This window comes from Mustelus asterias, unplaced genomic scaffold (assembly GCF_964213995.1).
Source record: "Mustelus asterias unplaced genomic scaffold, sMusAst1.hap1.1 HAP1_SCAFFOLD_663, whole genome shotgun sequence".
Taxonomy (NCBI): domain Eukaryota; kingdom Metazoa; phylum Chordata; class Chondrichthyes; order Carcharhiniformes; family Triakidae; genus Mustelus; species Mustelus asterias.
Window position 1 is genome coordinate 206596 of NW_027590612.1, and position 17930 is coordinate 224525.

At 49.2% G+C, this 17930-nt stretch overlaps 1 protein-coding gene across 1 annotated transcript in view; it reads right to left on the bottom strand.

Annotated features, from left to right (window-relative positions):
- The window catches only part of LOC144487242 (glucosidase 2 subunit beta-like), a 34181-nt gene that overhangs the window by 8661 nt on the left and 7590 nt on the right, over positions 1-17930 (bottom strand). Inside the window, exons 3-4 of the mRNA XM_078205324.1 lie at positions 11865-11954; positions 3607-3681 (exon numbers count right to left, since the gene is read on the bottom strand). Coding sequence (XP_078061450.1) covers positions 3607-3681; positions 11865-11954 — 165 coding nt within the window. The remainder of the gene's footprint in view (positions 1-3606; positions 3682-11864; positions 11955-17930) is intronic.

Consider the following 17930-nt stretch of genomic DNA (forward strand, 5'->3'; position numbering starts at 1 on the left):
ATTTCTTATGTTCTTACCCGGTCTGGCCGACACGTGACTCCAGACCCCACAGCAATGTCATTTAACTCTTAAACTGCCCCTCTGAAATGGCCAAGTGAGCCACTCAGTTCAAATGCCGTACCTCAATAAATAACACAACAGCTCAAGATGTGGGCTGCGGGAAGAGAGGTGGGGGTTGGAAGGATTCGTTTTGGATCGGCTCCAGTAGAGAGCCAGCACCGACACGACGGGTTGAATGGCCTCCTCCTGTCACGTAAACCTCCGCAGTTACCCAGATGCTAGGCGTTATCATCAATTTTTCATAATTACAGATTTCAACAGCTGTTCTTTAGTTCCACTATAGGCCACGGGTCACAATAGGTGGCAATGCTTTTGTCACTGTCCTTGGCGATTCTTGGTACTATTTTTGGTGCTTCTCTCTCTTGCTCTTTTGCTTTGAGGATAGTATTTAAGATGACAACCAGTCACTAGCTTGTCCACACTGGAAATGCAAAGCGCTCCAAACTAGGCATCCCCTCCCGTGGCATTCGGAATTGAGATTTTGCATTGATTTCCTCGCCTGTTTTATGCTAAGACTCTGTGCTCGAAATATCCAAAGGTTTCTCTTTGTAAACGGCTCAGGAGATAATAGATTCTTTTACGCGTCTTGGAAATCATCCTACACAAGTCAACAGAAGCAGGAAGAAATCATTCAGCTTTAATGATTGTTCAGCTAAGGAGTGATAATGAAAGTAGGTTATTAAATATTTAACACCCTTTTCAAAGCAATTTTGAGATACCCCGGACAGTTAAATGTCAGGGCATTTTAAGAAAAATAGGATTGAAACAGTAGTTGACAAAAAGAAAACTGGTTGTTACGACAAAAATATAGGGGATTCACTTTCACTACCTTGTCAAATATATACTCTTGTTATTCAAGATCTAAAGCACCACTTTCCTTACAGGCATCTGGCTAACGTTTGCTATTCATGCTATCATCAAGAAAGTCCACCAACTTGCGGTGAGGCCGCAGCTGGAATACTGTGTGCAGTATTGGTCCCCTTATATGAGGAAGGATATATTGGCATTGGAGGGAGTGCAGAGAAGGTTCACCAGGTTGATACCGGAGATGAGGGGTTTGGATTATGAGGAGAGGCTGAGGAGATTGGGTTTGTACTCGTTGGAGTTTAGAAGGATGAGGGGGGATCTTATGGAGACTTATAAGATAATGCGGGGGCTGGATAGGGTGGAGGCGGAGAGATTCTTTCCACTTAGTAAGGAAGTTAAAACTAGAGGACACAGCCTCAAAATAAAGGGGGGTCGGTTTAAGACAGAGTTGAGGAGGAACTTCTTCTCCCAGAGGGTGGTGAATCTCTGGAATTCTCTGCCCACTGAGGTGGTGGAGGCTACCTCGCTGAATATGTTTAAAGCACGGATGGATGGATTCCTGATCGGTAAGGGAATTAAGGGTTATGGGGATCAGGCGGGTAAGTGGTACTGATCCACGTCAGATCAGCCATGATCTTATTGAATGGCGGGGCAGGCTCGAGGGGCTAGATGGCCTACTCCTGCTCCTATTTCTTATGTTTTTATGTTCTTAACACCTCTACTTTCTCAGAAGACTAAGGAAATTTGGCATGTCCGCTACGACGCTCACCAACTTTTACAGAGGCTCCATAGAAAGCATTCTTTCTGGTTGTATCACAGCTTGGTATGGCTCCTGCTCTGCCCAAGACTTCAAGGAACTACAAAGGGACGTGAACGAAGCCCAATCCATCACACAAACCAGCCTCCCATCCGTCTATACTTCCCGTTGCCTCAGAAAAGCAGCCAACATAACTGGACATACTCCCTCCCACCTTCCTCCGTCGGGAAAAAGATACAAAAGTCTGGGATCACGTACCAAATGACTCAAGAACAGCTTCTTCCCTGCTGCCATCAGACTTTTGAATGGACCTACCTCGCATTAAGTTGATCTTTCTCTGCACCCTAGCTATGACTGTAACACTATATTCTGCACTCTCTCCTTTCCTTCTCTATGAACGGTATGTTTTGTCTGTATAGCGCGCAAGAAACAATACTTTTCACTGTATCCCAATACATGTGACAATAATGAATCAAATCAAATCAAATCATTACATAGCACCCCAATGGCAGGCAGAACAGAAATTTGGAGCATTGTTAGGTGGAATTAATGTATTTTTCAGTCTCTATCTGGCACAGTTCATCACTTGGGCAGAGGCTCATCCAGGCGGCTTTACACAGTATAGGGTTGTGAATCTGTGGAATTCCCTGCCCAGTGAAGCAATTGAGGCTACTTCATTGAATGTTTTTAAGGCCAGGATAGATACATTTTTGTACAGTAAAGGAATTAAGGGTTATGGTGAGCGGCCGGGTAAGTGGAGCTGAGTCCACGAAAAGATCAGCCATGATCTTATTGAATGGTGGAGCAGGCTCGAGGGGCCAGATGGCCTACTCCTGTTCCTAGTTCTTATGTTCTTAACGTAGTATAGCCGGCAGGATGGTCCACCCTCCTGGGATCTTCCATCATACTCCGAGGTGAGGGAGCCTTCACTGCATTGTCATGGCTCACTCTTCCCCTCTATTTGCTGTGGCCATTTACAATCTCTGGACTCACCCTTTGCTTCTGAGCCTGGCGCGTTATCACCCACTTTGGTCTTTCGAGAACATAATGAGCAAGAATATGATCCATTGAGTCTACTCCACCGTTCAACATGACCATGGTTGCTCTTGGGCTTCAACTCCATTTTCCCTCCCGCTCTCCATATCCCTTAATTCCCTCCCCAAGACACCAAATATCCGTCAATCCCACAGCCTTAAATAGATTCCCACGCCCTTGGCGGGAGAGAATTCCAAAGATTCACAACCCTTTGAGTAAAGAAATTTCTCATCTCAATTCTAAATGATCAGCCCCAGATCCTGAGAATGTGCCACTGTGTTATAGATTCCCCGACCAGCGGGGAAACAATCTCTCAGCACCCACCCTGTCAAAGCCCCTCAGAATTCTGGAGGTTTCAATGTTGAGATTGCCTCTCATTCTTCTAAGGCGGCACGGTGGTTAGCACTGCTGCCTCACAGCGCCAGGGACCCGGGTTCAATTCTGGTCTCGGGTCACTGTCTGCGTGGAATTTGCACGTTCTCCCCATGTCTGCGTGGGTTTCCTCCGGGTGCTCCGGTTTCCTCCCACAGTCTGAAAGACGTGCTGGTTAGGTGGATTGGCTGTGCTAAATTCGCCCTCAGTGTACCCGAACAGGCGTTGGGAGTGTGGCAACTCGGGGATTTTCACAGTAACTTCATTGCAGTGTCAATGTAAGCCTACTTGTGACTAATAAATAAATGTTTAACTTTTGCTTAACTCTAACTCACTTTTCATCTTTAAGACACTCCCTAAAATCTACTTCTCTGACCAAGTCATCAGGTCCAGTATCTTGTTAGGAGGCTGAGTGGCCCTCTGTATTGCATAATGCTTCTGCAAAGACCCTGGGACATTTCATCATGTTAATTGCACAATATAAATGAATTTTGACGCCGGGGGGGTAGAAACCGAATAATGCGCGAGAATGTAATAAAAAGAGTCAAGGAACATCCAATCGACCATGATCTTACCCGAGGCTTGTTTCTGAACCCCCGTGCTTTGGCTTCTGTGCCACTTTATTGAATGGGCAGAGCTTGTAGATGTATCTGTAAGGAAAGGAGAACATCATTAAAATTCTCAACAGCTTCAAGTCATGCGCTCCAACCCACACCCCATCTCAAACTGGCCCTCAGGATAACTCAATCCCATTTTCCCGATATTCCCTGTTGGCTGCGACGTCCGATCGGAATTTCAACAGTCTGGAGAAGATTGTTTTAAAGCCAAGTGAAAAAGTTTCAAATTAAAATGCTAAGATCCACCAGCAAATTAAGATTTATACAAATCGTTGAGGAATACGGACATAAAACTAGTTACTCCAAGCCTCCATCCTGCACTCACATAGAATCCCTACAGTGCAGAAAGAGGCCATTCAGCCCATCGAGTCTGCACCGACCAGAATCCCACTATCCCCACAGCCCCATGCATTTACCCTAGCTAGTCCCCTGACACTTGCACATTAAAGCCTGAAAATCCAAGCTCTAACATATTCATAGAGGTTATTTTACAGAGGACTTAGAGGCGGCACGGTGGCACAGTACATAGGTGACAGCTTCACAGTGCCAAGGACCCAGGTTCTATTCCGGCCTCAGGTGGCTGTCTGTGTGGAGTTTGCACGTTCTCCCAGTGTCTGCCTGGGTTTCCTCCGGGTGCTCCGGTTTCTCCCACACTCCAAAGATGTGCGGGTTAGATGGATTGGCCATGCTAAATTGCCCCTTAGTGTCCCAAGATGTGTAGGTTACCTGGATTGGCCATGCTAAATTGTCCCTTAGTGTCCCAAGATGTCTAGGCTAGGAGATTAGCGGGATAAATACAGGGTTACGGGGATGAGGTGAAGAGTAGACCTGGTTAAGATGCTCTGTCGAAGAGTCAGTGCAGAATTGATAGGCTGAATGGCCTCCTTCCACACTGTAGGGATTCTATGAACTTTAAAGTAGGCATTTAGTGACCACTGAAGATAATTGCAAGTGTGATACAAGACTCTCCACTTGTCTGGATGGGTGCAGCTCCAACAAAGCTCAACAAGCTCGACACCCTCCAGGACAAAGCAGCCCCGGTTGATTGGCACCCCATTCACAAGCATTCACTCCCTCCACCACCGACAGCCACGTGGATCATCTACAAGATGCACTGCAGGAACTCACCATGATTCTTTCGGCAGCACCTTCCAAACCCATCTAGAAGGACAAGGGTAGCAGATACATGGGAACACCATCGCCTGCAAGTTCCCCTCCAAGCCACTCATCATCCTGACTTACAAATATATCAACTGTTCCTTCACTGTCGCTGGGTCAAAAATCCTGGAACACCCTCCCTGATAGCACTGTGTGTGTACCTACACCACATGGACTGCAGCGATTCAAGAGGGCGGCTCACCACCACCTTCTGAAGGGCAAAGAGGGATGGGCAATGATTGCTCGCCTACCCAGCGATGCCCACATCCCATAAATGAATTTTAAAAAGGCTGGTTTCCCCCTGTCAATCACACCTGGAGTAACTGCGCTGCAGCAAGGAAAGAAATGCTCAGTTTATATGCATAGATACTATGCAATTCTCCTCAAATCACGAAAGTCCGGCCTGGTATCTCCAACAGCGCAGCGCACCATCTTTTACATGTATGCCCCTCGGTGGCACAGTGGTTAGCACTGCTGCCTCACAGCGTCAGGGATCCACGTTCGATTTCCGGCTCGGGTCACTGTCTGTGTGGAGTCTGCACGTTCTCCCCATGTCTGCGTGGGTTTCCTCCGGGTGCTCTGGTTTCCTCCCACAGTCCGAAAGACGTGCTGGTTAGGGTGCATTGGCCGTGCTAAATTCTCCCTCAGTGTTACCCGAACAGGCACCGGAGTGTGGCGACTGGGGGATTTTCACAGTAACTTCATTGCAGTGTTAGAATCATAGAATAGAATAGAATCAGAGAATTCCTACAGCGCAGAAGGAGGCCATTCGGCCTATCGAGTCTGCACCGACCACAATCCCACCCAGGCCCTATTCCCATTCACCCTGCTAATCCCCCTGACACTAACGGGCAATTTAGCACGGCCAATTAACCTAACCCGCACATCTTTAGAGTGTGGGTGGAAACCGGAGCACCGGGAGGAAACCCACGCAGACCACGGGGAGAACGTGCAGACTCCGTACTGACAGTGACCCAAGGCCAGGAACTGAACCTGGGTCCCTGAGGCTGTGAGGCAGCGGTGCTAAGCACTGTGCCGCCATCCTCTGTAAAATAACCTCTATGAATAGGTTATGATTTGTGGAGTTGCCGGCGTTGGACTGGAGTGGGCACAGTAAGTAGTTTCACAACACCAGGTTAAAGTCCAACAGGTTTATTTGGTAGCACGAGCTTTTGGAGCGCTGCCCCTTCATCAGGTGAGTGGAGATGAAGGGGCAACGCTCCGAAAGCTCGTGCTACCAAAAAAAACCTGTCGGACTTTAACCTGGTGTTGTGAGGCTACTTACTATGAATATATTAGAGCTTGGATGTTCAGGCCACCTGTGTTAATGTAAGCCTACTCGTGACGCGAATAAATAAACTTTAAACATCGCCCCTGCGAGCTGTGCAACCTTTAACAACGAAGTAAATTAAATGCACTTCCACCACAATTTAACTTGTGGCGTCAAGAACTGGAGGTGTTTTCTCAGCTCCCCTCAGCACTCGCACGCAAACACCTCAGCTCCATTTGTAATCGTAGCATTAATCCATTAGCTGTGCTCAACATAAATAACTGAAAATAACTACTAAATAGCTCTGCATGTTTCAAGCAAGGTCGGGTCAGTTTCTTAGCAAACTTCAAAGAAGAAAAGACATTTTAAAGTGTGTCCTCGCACCTAACAAATTCCAGCTTAATTTGTAAATTTTTTTTCCATTTGCAAGGATGAGATTGAAGAAGCGACTTGCAAGTCCCGTCACCTCTCCTCCCACTAACAAGCTGTGCCACCAGGCAGACTCGGAATTTTCCATCAGAAATAGATTCAGAAAGACATCGCTTATTTTTGAAAGCGGAAAAGACTTCTGAAGGATTCAGAAAGCGAAAAAGTTTCCCCTGTGCAAGTACAAGTGCCAAACTCGACTCTGAAATTCAGCAAGTCCGCTACGACGCTCGCCAACTTTTACAGATGCACCCCACAGAAAGCATTCTTTCTGGTTGTGTCACAGCTTGGTATGGCTCCTGCTCTGCCCAAGACCGCAAGGAACTACAAAAGGGTCGTGAATGTAGCCCAGTCCATCACGCAAACCAGCCTCCCATCCATTGACTCTGTCTACACTTCCCGCTGCCTCGGCAAAGCAGCCAGCATAATTAAGGACCCCACGCATCCCCGGACATTCTCTCTTCCACCTTCTTCCGTCAGGAAAAAGATACAAAAGTCTGAGGTCACGTACCGACCGACTCAAGAACAGCTTCGTTCCTGCTGCTGTCAGACTTTTGAATGAACTGACCTCGCATTAAGTTGATCTTTCTCTACACCCTAGCTATGACTGAAACACTACATTCTCTGCACTCTCTCCTTTCCTTCACTATGAACGGTATGCTTTGTCTGTATAGAGCGCAAGAAACAATACTTTTCACTGTATCCCAATACATGTGACAATAATAAATCAAATCAAGCATTTATTTAATTTTTAAAAATACATGGATTAATTTTAAGCGCGCAAGGGTCGAGATCAAAAAATGTTGTAATATTGGGTTCAAGAATAATTAAAATCATAGGATTCCTTTTTTATTCATTTGTGGAACATGGGCACCACTGGCCGGCCAGCATTTATTGCCCATCCCTAGTTGCCCTTGAGAAGGTGGTGGTGAGCTGCCTTCTTGAATCGCTGCGGTCCACGTGCTGTGGGTCGACCCACAATGCCGTTAGGGAGGGAATTCCAGGATTTTGACCCAGCGACTGCGAAGGAACAGCCAATATATTTCCAAGTCAGGATGGGGAGTGGCTTGGAGGGGAACTTGCAGGTGGTGGTGTTCCCCATGTATCTGCTGCCCTTGTCCTCCTAGATGGAAGTGGTCGTGGGTTTGAAAGGCGCTGTCGAAGAATCTTTCATATCTCAAAAATCATGGAAGATATGAAACTCTGATGAGTTTCAACACCCATGGGGGACAGGGTTTCGAGCAGGGGGGGATTGCTAATAGGTACAGGCACGGTGGCATTGTGGTTAGCACTGCTGCCTCACAGATCCTGGGACCTGGGTTCAATTCCCGGCCTGGGTCACTGTCATAGAAACCCTACAGTGCAGAAAGAGGCCATTTGGCCCATCGAGTCTGCACCGACCACAATCCCACCCAGGCCCTACCCCCATATCCCTACATATTTACCCACTAATCCCTCTAACCTACACATCTCAGGACACTAAGGAGCAATTTTTTAGCATGGCCAATCAGCCTAACCCGCACATCTTTGGACTGTGGGACCGGAGCACCCGGAGGAAACCCACACAGACACGGCGAGAATGTGCAAACTCCACACAGACCCAAGCCGGGAATCGAACCCAGGTCCTTGGAGCTGTGAAGCAGCAGTGCTAACCACTGTGCTACTGCGCCGCCCTGTCTGTGTGGAGTCTGCACATTCTCCCCGTGTCTGCGTGGGTTTCCTCCGGGTGCTCCGGTTTCCCCCCCGCAGTCCAAAGACGTGCAGGTTAAGTGCATTGGCCATGTAAAATTGTCCGTCAATGTCCCGGGATGCATAGGTTAGCGGGATTAGCGGGGTAAATTGTGGAGTTACGGGGATAGGGCCTGGGTGGCATTGTTGTCGGTGCAGACTCGATGGGCCGAATGGCCGCCTTCTGCACTGTACGGTTTCTATGGTACCCATGCCAGAGTTCTGAGTGTATCCAGTTGGAGGGGCTTGGAACACAAATGGTGCGGTGCTTCCTACTCTGCCATTGTGTTATCCGAGAGAAATCTGTTCCTGTGTAATGCTGAAATATGTACAGGAAAAGCAGCAGTTAAAAGACAATCTACAGAGCAGCGACGGTCAACTAAGACAGAGCTAAGCTGACAAATCACACGAGGTTGGCAGGTGCAGTATATAAAACGGACTGGCAGCTGCAGAATCCTGTTTGAATAAAAAGCAATCTTCAACCAGCTGCTGGAGATATAAAAATGGGAGATTAATGTTGTGCTTTTCACGAATCATGCAATAGCCACAAATGAACTGCCCTATTAGATTGGGGAGAGAGGAGGGGGAGTGATGGGAGGGGGGGGAGGGGCCAAGAGGGAGAGTGACGGGGGGGAAGGCCCAAGAGGGGGAATGACGGGGGGCGGGGGGGCCAAGAGGGGGAGTGGGGGGGGGGGGGCAAGAGGGGGAGTGATGGGGGGGGGGGGCCAAGAGGGGGAATGACGGGAGGGGGGGGAAGGGGGGGGGGGGGGAAGAGGGGGAATGACGGGGGGGGGGGGAGTGGGGGGGGGGGCAAGAGGGGGAATGACGGGGGGGGGGGGCCAAGAGGGGGAATGACGGGGGGGGGGAGTGGGGGGGGGGGGCAAGAGGGGGAATGACGGGGGGGGGGGGCCAAGAGGGGGAATGATGGGGGGGGGGCCAAGAGGGGGAGTGATGGAGGGGGGGGGGGGGGCAAGAGGGGGAGTGACGGGGGGGGGGGCAAAAGGGGGAGTGACGGGGGGGGGGGCAAAAGGGGGAGTGATGGGGGGGGGGCCAAGAGGGGGAATGATGGGGGGGGGGAGGGGGGCAAGAGGGGGAATGATGGGGGGGGGGGCAAGACGGGGAGTGACGGGGGGGGGGCCAAAAGGGGGAGTGACGGGAGAGAGAGAGTGGAGAGACAGACAGAGAGGAGCAAGAAAGAGGGTAGAGTAAGAGAGAAGAGAGGGTGAGAGAGAGAGAGACACGCAGTGGGGGTGGGGGGTGCAGGGTTGACAGTAATTATCTGCTGTTGTGCTGAAGAATTTGCTGTGTGAAGCTTTGGTTGGCTGTACTGGCTGAAACAACACTGCGGAAGAAACATCATTTAAATAGATTCAGCTGCGCAGACAACACACAAACATCCAATTCCCAAACACCTGCATCCGAAACAGAGAGAGCACAAACTTGACAAGCGTACAACCTTCCCGAACCAGACCGATATTCCTACTCCCAACTATATGCGTTTCCGATGCCCGATTCTGCTTTCCAATCACCAGCATCAGTGCGCCCCATTCCTTTAACACTGCAACCACTGCACAACGTACAGAGACCCGGAGCAGGATAAAAAAACCCGCAGGGTTTCTTTACCCGCCTGGTCTGCCTTTCACCGAAACCAGCAGCCTCGTCTGAAAATGAGATTTTATTTCTTGCGGGCTGCAGTTGCCTGAACGTCAGGGTGTTCGTCACGCCCCGGAGAGCAGTCAGCGGAGACAGAGCCACACACTCGCCCCTCAGCTGCTCACCCTGACATGTTAAATCACCTGTGGGCTGGGGCAGCGACAGCCTCTGCAACCAATGTGCAGGGCTTCAGAAAATTACCAAATCAAACGCATAAAAGAATCCAGCTTCACTCACACAAACGCTGCCGTAGAATGCACGCTAAAGGTGACCTTACTGAAACGCACTGAGGGGGTGGGGGGGGGGGGGGGGGGTAGATGCTGAGAGGATATTCCACCCCTCCCCTTCCCCCCCCCACCAGTCATAGGGAAATCTAGAATGGGGAGGGGGGGGCGCGCACACAGAGACAAGACGTAGGGTGGCAAGGCAGCTAACCCTGCTGCTTCACAGCTCCAGGGACCTGGGTTCAATTCCGGCCTCGGGTCACTGTCTGTGTGGAGTCTGCACATCCTCCCAGTGTCTGCGTGGGTTTCCTCCGGGTGCTCCGGTTTCCTCCCACAGTCCAAAGGATGTGCAGGTTAGGTGGATTGGCCATGCTAAATTGCCCCTTAGTGTCCATAGATGTGCAGGTTAGGTGGTTTTTCCATGGTAAATGTGTGGGGTTGTGGGGATAGGGTGGGGGAAGGGCCTGTCTGTCAGAGAGTCAGTGCAGACTCGATGGGCCGCATGGCCTCCTCCTACACTGTCAGGATTCGATGGTTCTCTACATTTCCTCTCCCTGGAGGGTTGTCACATGTTTGGAATTCTCTTCCACAGAGAGGAGTGGGGGCTGAGTCATTGAGTGCACTCAAGGCTGAGTTAGACAGAATTCTGATTGACGAGGGAGTGAAGGCTTATAGGCGGGAGGGGGGGAAAGAGAGGAAACAGCAAAGTGGGAGTTCTGGCCACCATCAGATCAGCCATGATCTTACTGCATGATGCAGCAGGCTCGAGGGGCCGAATGGCCTCCTCAAAGAACAAAGAAAATTATAGCACAGGAACAGGCCCATGGCCCTCCAAGCCTGCACCCTCCATTCCCATCCTATTCATGTATTTGTCCAGACGCCCCTTAAAACTCACTATCGTATCTGCTTTTACCACTTCCCCCGGCAGCGAGTTCCATGCACCCACCACCCTCTGTGTAAAAAATTTGTCCTGTATATCTCCTTCAAACCTTGCCCCTCGCACCTTAAACCTATTGCCCCCTAGTAATTGACTCTTCCACCAGGGAAAAAGCTTCTGACTATCCACTCTGTCCATGCCTCTCATAATCTTGTAGACTTCTATCAGGTCACCCCTCAACCTCCGTCGTTTCAGTGAGAACAAACCAAGTTTCTCCAACCTCTCCTCATAGCTAATGCCCTCCATACCAGGCAACATCCTGGTAAATCTTTTCTGTACCCTCTCCAAAGCCTCCACATCCTTCTGGTAGTGTGGCGACTAGAATTGAACACTATATTCCAAGTGGGGCCTAACTAAGGTTCTATAAAGCTGCAACATGACTTGCCAATTTTTAAACTCAGTGCCCCGGCCGATAAAGGCAAGTATGCCGTATGCCTTCTTGACTACCTTCTCCACCTGCGTTGCCACTTTCAGTGACCTGTGTACCTGTACACCCAGATCCCTCTGCCTAACAATACTCTTAATACTCCTTGCTCCTCTACTGTTTATGAGTTGGTACAGTCAAAGGGTGATACTTAAATCCAAGTTGAAGCTGTTGGTGATGTTTTGTTGATGAAAAAAAGAGACTCATCCTCCACAAACAGCTCTTTCCATTCGCCTCCTGTTGCCAGGGCACCATCATGGCCTACCTTTCCCATCTGGTCGAAGTTAACGTCCTCAGGATAATAATCTGTTTGGGCTCGGAAGTATTACTGTGAACATGCAAACATCAAAGCAAAAAAAGGGTGAGGGGAGGAGAGGTGATAAAGATAGCACTCACTCATTTGTCGTCATTTCGTAGCACTGGTTGAACATGTACGCAAATTCACCATCAGTTCCAAAATCAATCGTAAGCTCCTTCTCTATGTTCCTGTAAAACATCGGGAGCGAATGGCGTCACTTTCTGGGTTTAAATGAACCATTCAAGGAATTATGTTAAAATAATCAGGATCCAAGTTTCTTATCCCACTACGGACACAGATCAAAACAAGGAAAATAAAAATAAAAATTTAAGCACTCGATTAAACAAAGTCTGTCTTTCATGTTAAAAACAATTAATGAGCACCTTATTACAATGCAGCGAAATTGGGCGGCACAGTGGGTTAGCGCTGCTGTCTCACAACACCAGGGACCCGTGTTCGATTCCCAGCTTGGGTCACTGCCTGTGGAGTTCGCACATTCTCCCCGTGTCTGCGTGGGTGTCCTCCGGGTGCTCCGATTTCCTCCCACAGTCCAAAGATGTGCAGGTTAGGTGGATTGGCCATGCTAAATTGCCCCCTTAGAGTCAGGGGGACTAACTAGGGTAAACACATGGGGTTATGGGCTGGGTGGGATTGTGGTCGGTGCAGACTCGATGGGATGAATGGCCTCCTTCTGCACTGTAGGGATTCTATGAAATATCACTGATTCCGTCAGACAATGCTGTTGTCATTATTGGAAAGAAAAACAGTTTAACTTTAAATACCCCTCGACAAATTTTCATTCGGTTTCAGTGTCAGAGCAACCATGAAGCTACTCAGGTTGTGACCCTTGTGTCCTGCACTGAACAGATGTGGGTAGCAGACTCCATGTCATTGACGTATCAGCAAATGCTTGCTACGGTAACTACACTGTTATGCTAATTGCCTCATGAAAGACAAGCAATAGTTATTGGCTGAACCTCCAAAATAAGGGTAAATGGACGCAGCTAAGAGAGTTGCTGTGGGGATTTTATATGGAGTTTGTGGGGTTGGCACGGTGGCCCAGTGGTTAGCACTGCTGCCTCACAGCGCCAGGGACCCGGGTTCAATTCCCGGCTTGGGTCACTGTGTGTGTGGAGTTTGCACATTCTCCCCGTGTCTGCGTGCGTTCCCTCCGGGTGCTCCGGTTTCCTCCCACACTCCAAAGATTTGCGGGTTAGGTGGATTGGCCGTGCTAAATTGTCCCTTCGAGTCAGGGGGACTAGCTCGGGTAAATGCATGTGGTTATGGGGATAGGGCCTGGATGGGATTGTGGTCGGTGCAGACTCGATGAGCCGATTGGCCTCCTTGATCAGGCGAAGGGACAGCGCTCCGAAAGCTCGTGATTCCAAATAAACCTGTTGGGACTTTAACCTGGTGTTGTGAGACTTCTTACTGGGCCCACCCTAGTCTAACGCCGGCATCTCCACATCATGGCTACCATAGTTTGAAGATAAGGAAGAAACCTTTTCGGACTGAGGTGAGGAGAAATTTCTTCACCCAGAGGGTGGTGAATGTGTGGAATTCACTAACCACAGAATGTAGTTGAGGTCAAAATGTTCTGTGATTTCAAGAAGAAATTAGATATAGCTCTTGGGGCTAAAGGGATCGAGGGATACAGGGGGGAATCAGGATATTGAGTTTGATGATCAGTCATGATCAAGATGAATGGCGGAGCAAGCTCGAAGGGCCGAATGGCCTCCTATGCTACTAGCTTCTATGTTTTTGTGCAATGGTTTCTCTGCTCACTCCTGCACCATTACCTCCTGTATCCCCAAAGGATCTCTCTTTGGCTCCCTCCTATGCTTCATCTACACGCTGTCCCTTGACAACAACATCCGAAAGCACAGTGATACTTATCTATCAGATGTACATTAACATCTCCCAGCTCACCCTCAACACTACCTTTCTACACTCCTTCACTGTCCAAAATGTCAGGCTGTGGTATCTGACACCCAGGTCTGAATGAGCAGAATCTCCCTCCGATTAAATATTAGGAAGATTGAAACTATATGCTTTTAATCCTGGCACCTGACTCCGTTCCCTTAGCTACTGACTCCATCCCTCCCCATGGCAACAGTGCGAGACTAAAGCAGTCTGTTCACAAACTTGGTGTCAGGTTTGACCCCGGAAACCAGCTTCCGAACACATGTTCGCACCTTCACTAAGACCGCCTATTTACACCACCTTAATATCGCCCAACTCTGCAAACGAAACCTTCCTTCATGCTTTCATTATCTCTTATCTCTTGCGTATTCCAACACGATCCTGCCTGTTCTCCCACATTTTACCCTCATAAGCTTCAAGTCATGGGGCGGCACTGTGGTCAGCAATGCTGCCTCATGGTGCCAGGGACCCGGGTTCGATTCCCGGCTTGGGGCACTGTCTTAGCGGGTTCTGCACGTTCTTCCCCCTCGTGTCTGTGTGGGTTTCCTCCAGGTGCTCCGGTTTCCTCCCACAGTCCAAAGATGTGCAGGTTAGGTGGATTGGCCGTGCTAAATTGCTCTTTAGTGTCCCAAGATATTCAGGTTAGGGGGAATAGCAGGATAAATGTGTGGGGTTACAATGATAGGGCAGGGGTTAGGCCTGGGTAAAGTGCTCTGTCAGAGTGTTAGTGCAGACGTGATGGGCCAAATGGCCTCCTTCTGCACTGTAGGGATTTCTATGCCTATTTCTAAATGTTACCCGGCACAGCACCATGACAGGTTTCGGCACTGTGCAATGACTTACATGCTGCACACCCTTTGCTCCATCCACACTACTCTGCTCTCTAATCTCGCTCACCCTCCCTAACAAATACACTTGCTTCCTTTCAAAGGAACAGTGCGAAAACCACACACAAAAAAACTCAAACCACGAAGAAACAGTCGGCAAATTTCTCCAGTCCAGCGAAATCTTCTTAAGCAACCACTCGCCTCCAGCTCTGACAATGCATTGGAAATGTCACAGAAACAATCCTGGGGTTTGCTGCCCTCCGTAACAATCGCCTCCCTGACCAACACTCAACAATGCCACATCCTGGACTACCTTCTCCAATGTGGCAACAAGAGCGGGGGAACAACAGCGGTAACAAAAGGTACAAAGGTCAGAACATAAAAGCAATTCAAGAAAATAAAATCACACCAGGAGTACACATGCCAAGTTATTCCCAGTTAAAGTCTTGAGAGGTATGAAGGTTTCATTATTGAAAAGAAAGTTTATTTATTAGTGTCACATGTAGGTTTACATTCACACTGTAACGAAGTTACTGTGAAAATCCCCTAGTCGCCACACTCCTGTTCGGGCACACGGAGGGAGAATTTAGCATGACCAACGCACCCTAAACCAGCACGCCTTTATTTATTTGTGTCATAGGCTTACATTAACATTTATTTGTGTAGGCTTACATTCACACTGCAATGAAGTTACTGTGAAAATCCCCTCGTCGCCACACTCCTGTTTGGGTACACGGAGGGAGAATTTAGCATGACCAACACACCCTAAACCAGCACGTCTTTCGGACTGTGGGAGGAAACCGGAGCACCCGGAGGAAACCCACGCAGACACGGGGAGAACGTGCAGACTCCACACAGACAGTGACCCAAGCTGGGAATCAAACCCCGGTCCCTGGCGCTGAGAGGCAGCAGTGCTAATTATCCCAGGACGAAGGTGTTTGGCATAGAACATTGTCAAAGCGTAGGGGGAAAAAAAAGTAGCAGTATTCAGGCAAAGTTGGTTTAAAGTAAGGAAGGAGGTGAAGGAGCCCCTCAACAATGAGTCCAGATTTCAAACTGAGAGAGTCAAAGCGCTGGGAATATTCAGCAGGTTTGCCAACATCTGTGTAGGAGAGAAACAGAGTGAACGTTTCAGGTTTCTGATCTTTTACCAGGACTGAAAGAAGTTAAAAATGTAGCAAGTGAGAGGGGAGGGGAATAGTGTGGAGAAGAATAAAAGGAAAGGGTCTGTGATAGGGTGGACAAGAGGAAAGATGGGGCGGCACGGTGGCACAGTTGTTAGCACTGCTGCCTCACAGCGCCAGTGACCCGGGTTTGATTCCAGCCTCAGGCCACTGTCTGTGTGGAGTCTGCATGTTCTCCCCGTGTCCGCGTGGGTTTCCTCCAGGTGCTCTGCTTTCCCCCCTCAGTCCAAAGATGTGCGGGTTAGGTGGATTGGCCATGCTAAATTGACCCTTAGTGTCAGGGGGATTAGCAGGGTAAATATGTGGGGTTATGGAAATAGGGCCTGGGTGGGATTGTTGTCGGTGCAGGCTCGATGGGTTGAACGGCCTCCTTCTGCACTGTAGGGAATTCTATGAGTAAATGACAATATGGGACGGTGGCAGGGTAGTGGCATCGTCACTGGACTAGCAATCATGAGACCCAGGGCAATGCTCACGCGACCCGGGTTTGAACCCTGGTTAAATTTAAATTCAGTAAAAATCTGGGATTAAAAGTCTAATGATAACCATGAAACCATTGCCGATTGTCGTAACAACCCAGCTGGTTCACTAGTGTGTGTTGTCCCAGCCATACATTGTGGGAACTCAATAAGGCTCCTCGGACAGCAAATTCTAGCCCACTACCGTCTAGAAGGACAAGGGCAGCAGATACCTGGGAACACCACCACCTGGAGGTTCCTTCAAAGCCACCATCCTGACTTGGAAATATATCAGCCGTTCCTTCACTGTCACTGGGTCAAAATCCTGGAACTCCCTCCCCAACAGCACTGTGGGTGTACCTACACCACATGGACCACAGTGGTTCATAAAGACAGCTCTCCACCCACCTTCTCGAGGGCAATAAATGTTGACCTAGCCAACGATGCCCACCTCCAGGAATGAATCCCAGTTGGAAGGGAAGGTGTTGCTCCTCGAGGTCGTGCTGAGCAAGCCAAAACTAGGTTTCAAAATCGTTCTGATGCAAAGAAACAAACCTAGTTTTATTTGTCGCTAACTACCAGATCAGTCATGTAGGCCTTGGTCACAGAAGGTGGGAACAAAGCAAGTTTCCCTCTGCATGCATTTGTGACACTGCTGCTGCAATATCGGTTCTAATGCTAATGAAGATCTGCAAAAGCATGTAGCTTTATCATAGAACCCCTATACATTGCAGGAGGCCATTCGGCCCATCGAGTCTGCACCAACTCTCTGACAGAGTGTCTTACCCTGGCCCTCTCCCCCGCCCTATCCCCTTAACCCTGCACATTTAGCACGGCCAATCCACCTAACCTGCACGTCTTTTGGACTGTGGAAGGAAACCGGAGCACCCGGAGGAAACCCATGAAGACACGGGGAGAACGTGCAAACTCCACGCAGACAGTGACCCGAGGCCAGAATCGAACCCGGGTCCCTGGCGCTGAGAGGCAGCAGTGCTAACCACTGTGCCAGCATGCCACAGAACAATGGTTAGCACTGTTGCCTCATCACGCCAGGGATCGGGGTTCAATTCCCGGCTGGGGTCACTGTCTGTGCGGAGTCTGCACGTTCTCCCCCGTGTCTGTGTGGGTTTCCTCCGGGTGCTCCGGTTTCCTCCCACAGTCCAAGGATGTGCAGGATAGGTGGATTGGCCGTGCTAAATTGCCCCCTAGTGTCAGGGGGACTAGCTAGGGTAAATGCAAGGAGTTACGGGGATAGGGCCTGGGTGGGATTGTGGTCGGTGCTGACACGATGGGCTGAATGGCCTCCTTCTGCACTGTAGGGATCCTATGAACAAATAAATAGCACAATCTGTAACATTCACATCATAAAGCATAGATCCTCAAGGATATAGGACTGAGCTTTATTAATTAGCAAAGCAGAAACAGTCTGATGTTGTGTTGACAACTTCAGACGGCAGATTATAATATCTTGACCATGCCCAATTGCCATTGCTCTGAACCAGTTAGCCTCAAAACAAATGATGTACAGCCATATTCAGTGCAAGGCTTGTGAATAACATTCTGATTAACCGATGTATTGTTAGGTTGAGAAAACAAAAGCGCATTGCTTCGCTCAATTCTCTTTTTGGAAACAAAGGGACAAGTGCCGGTCTGGGGATTTTCCCTTTCAACAGAAAAGGCTGCATTCAACCAACTGACAATAACAGCGTTCCAAGGTGACAGCGGCTGATGCAATACTCCCGACATTCAGATGCTGCATCTCCTGATAACGG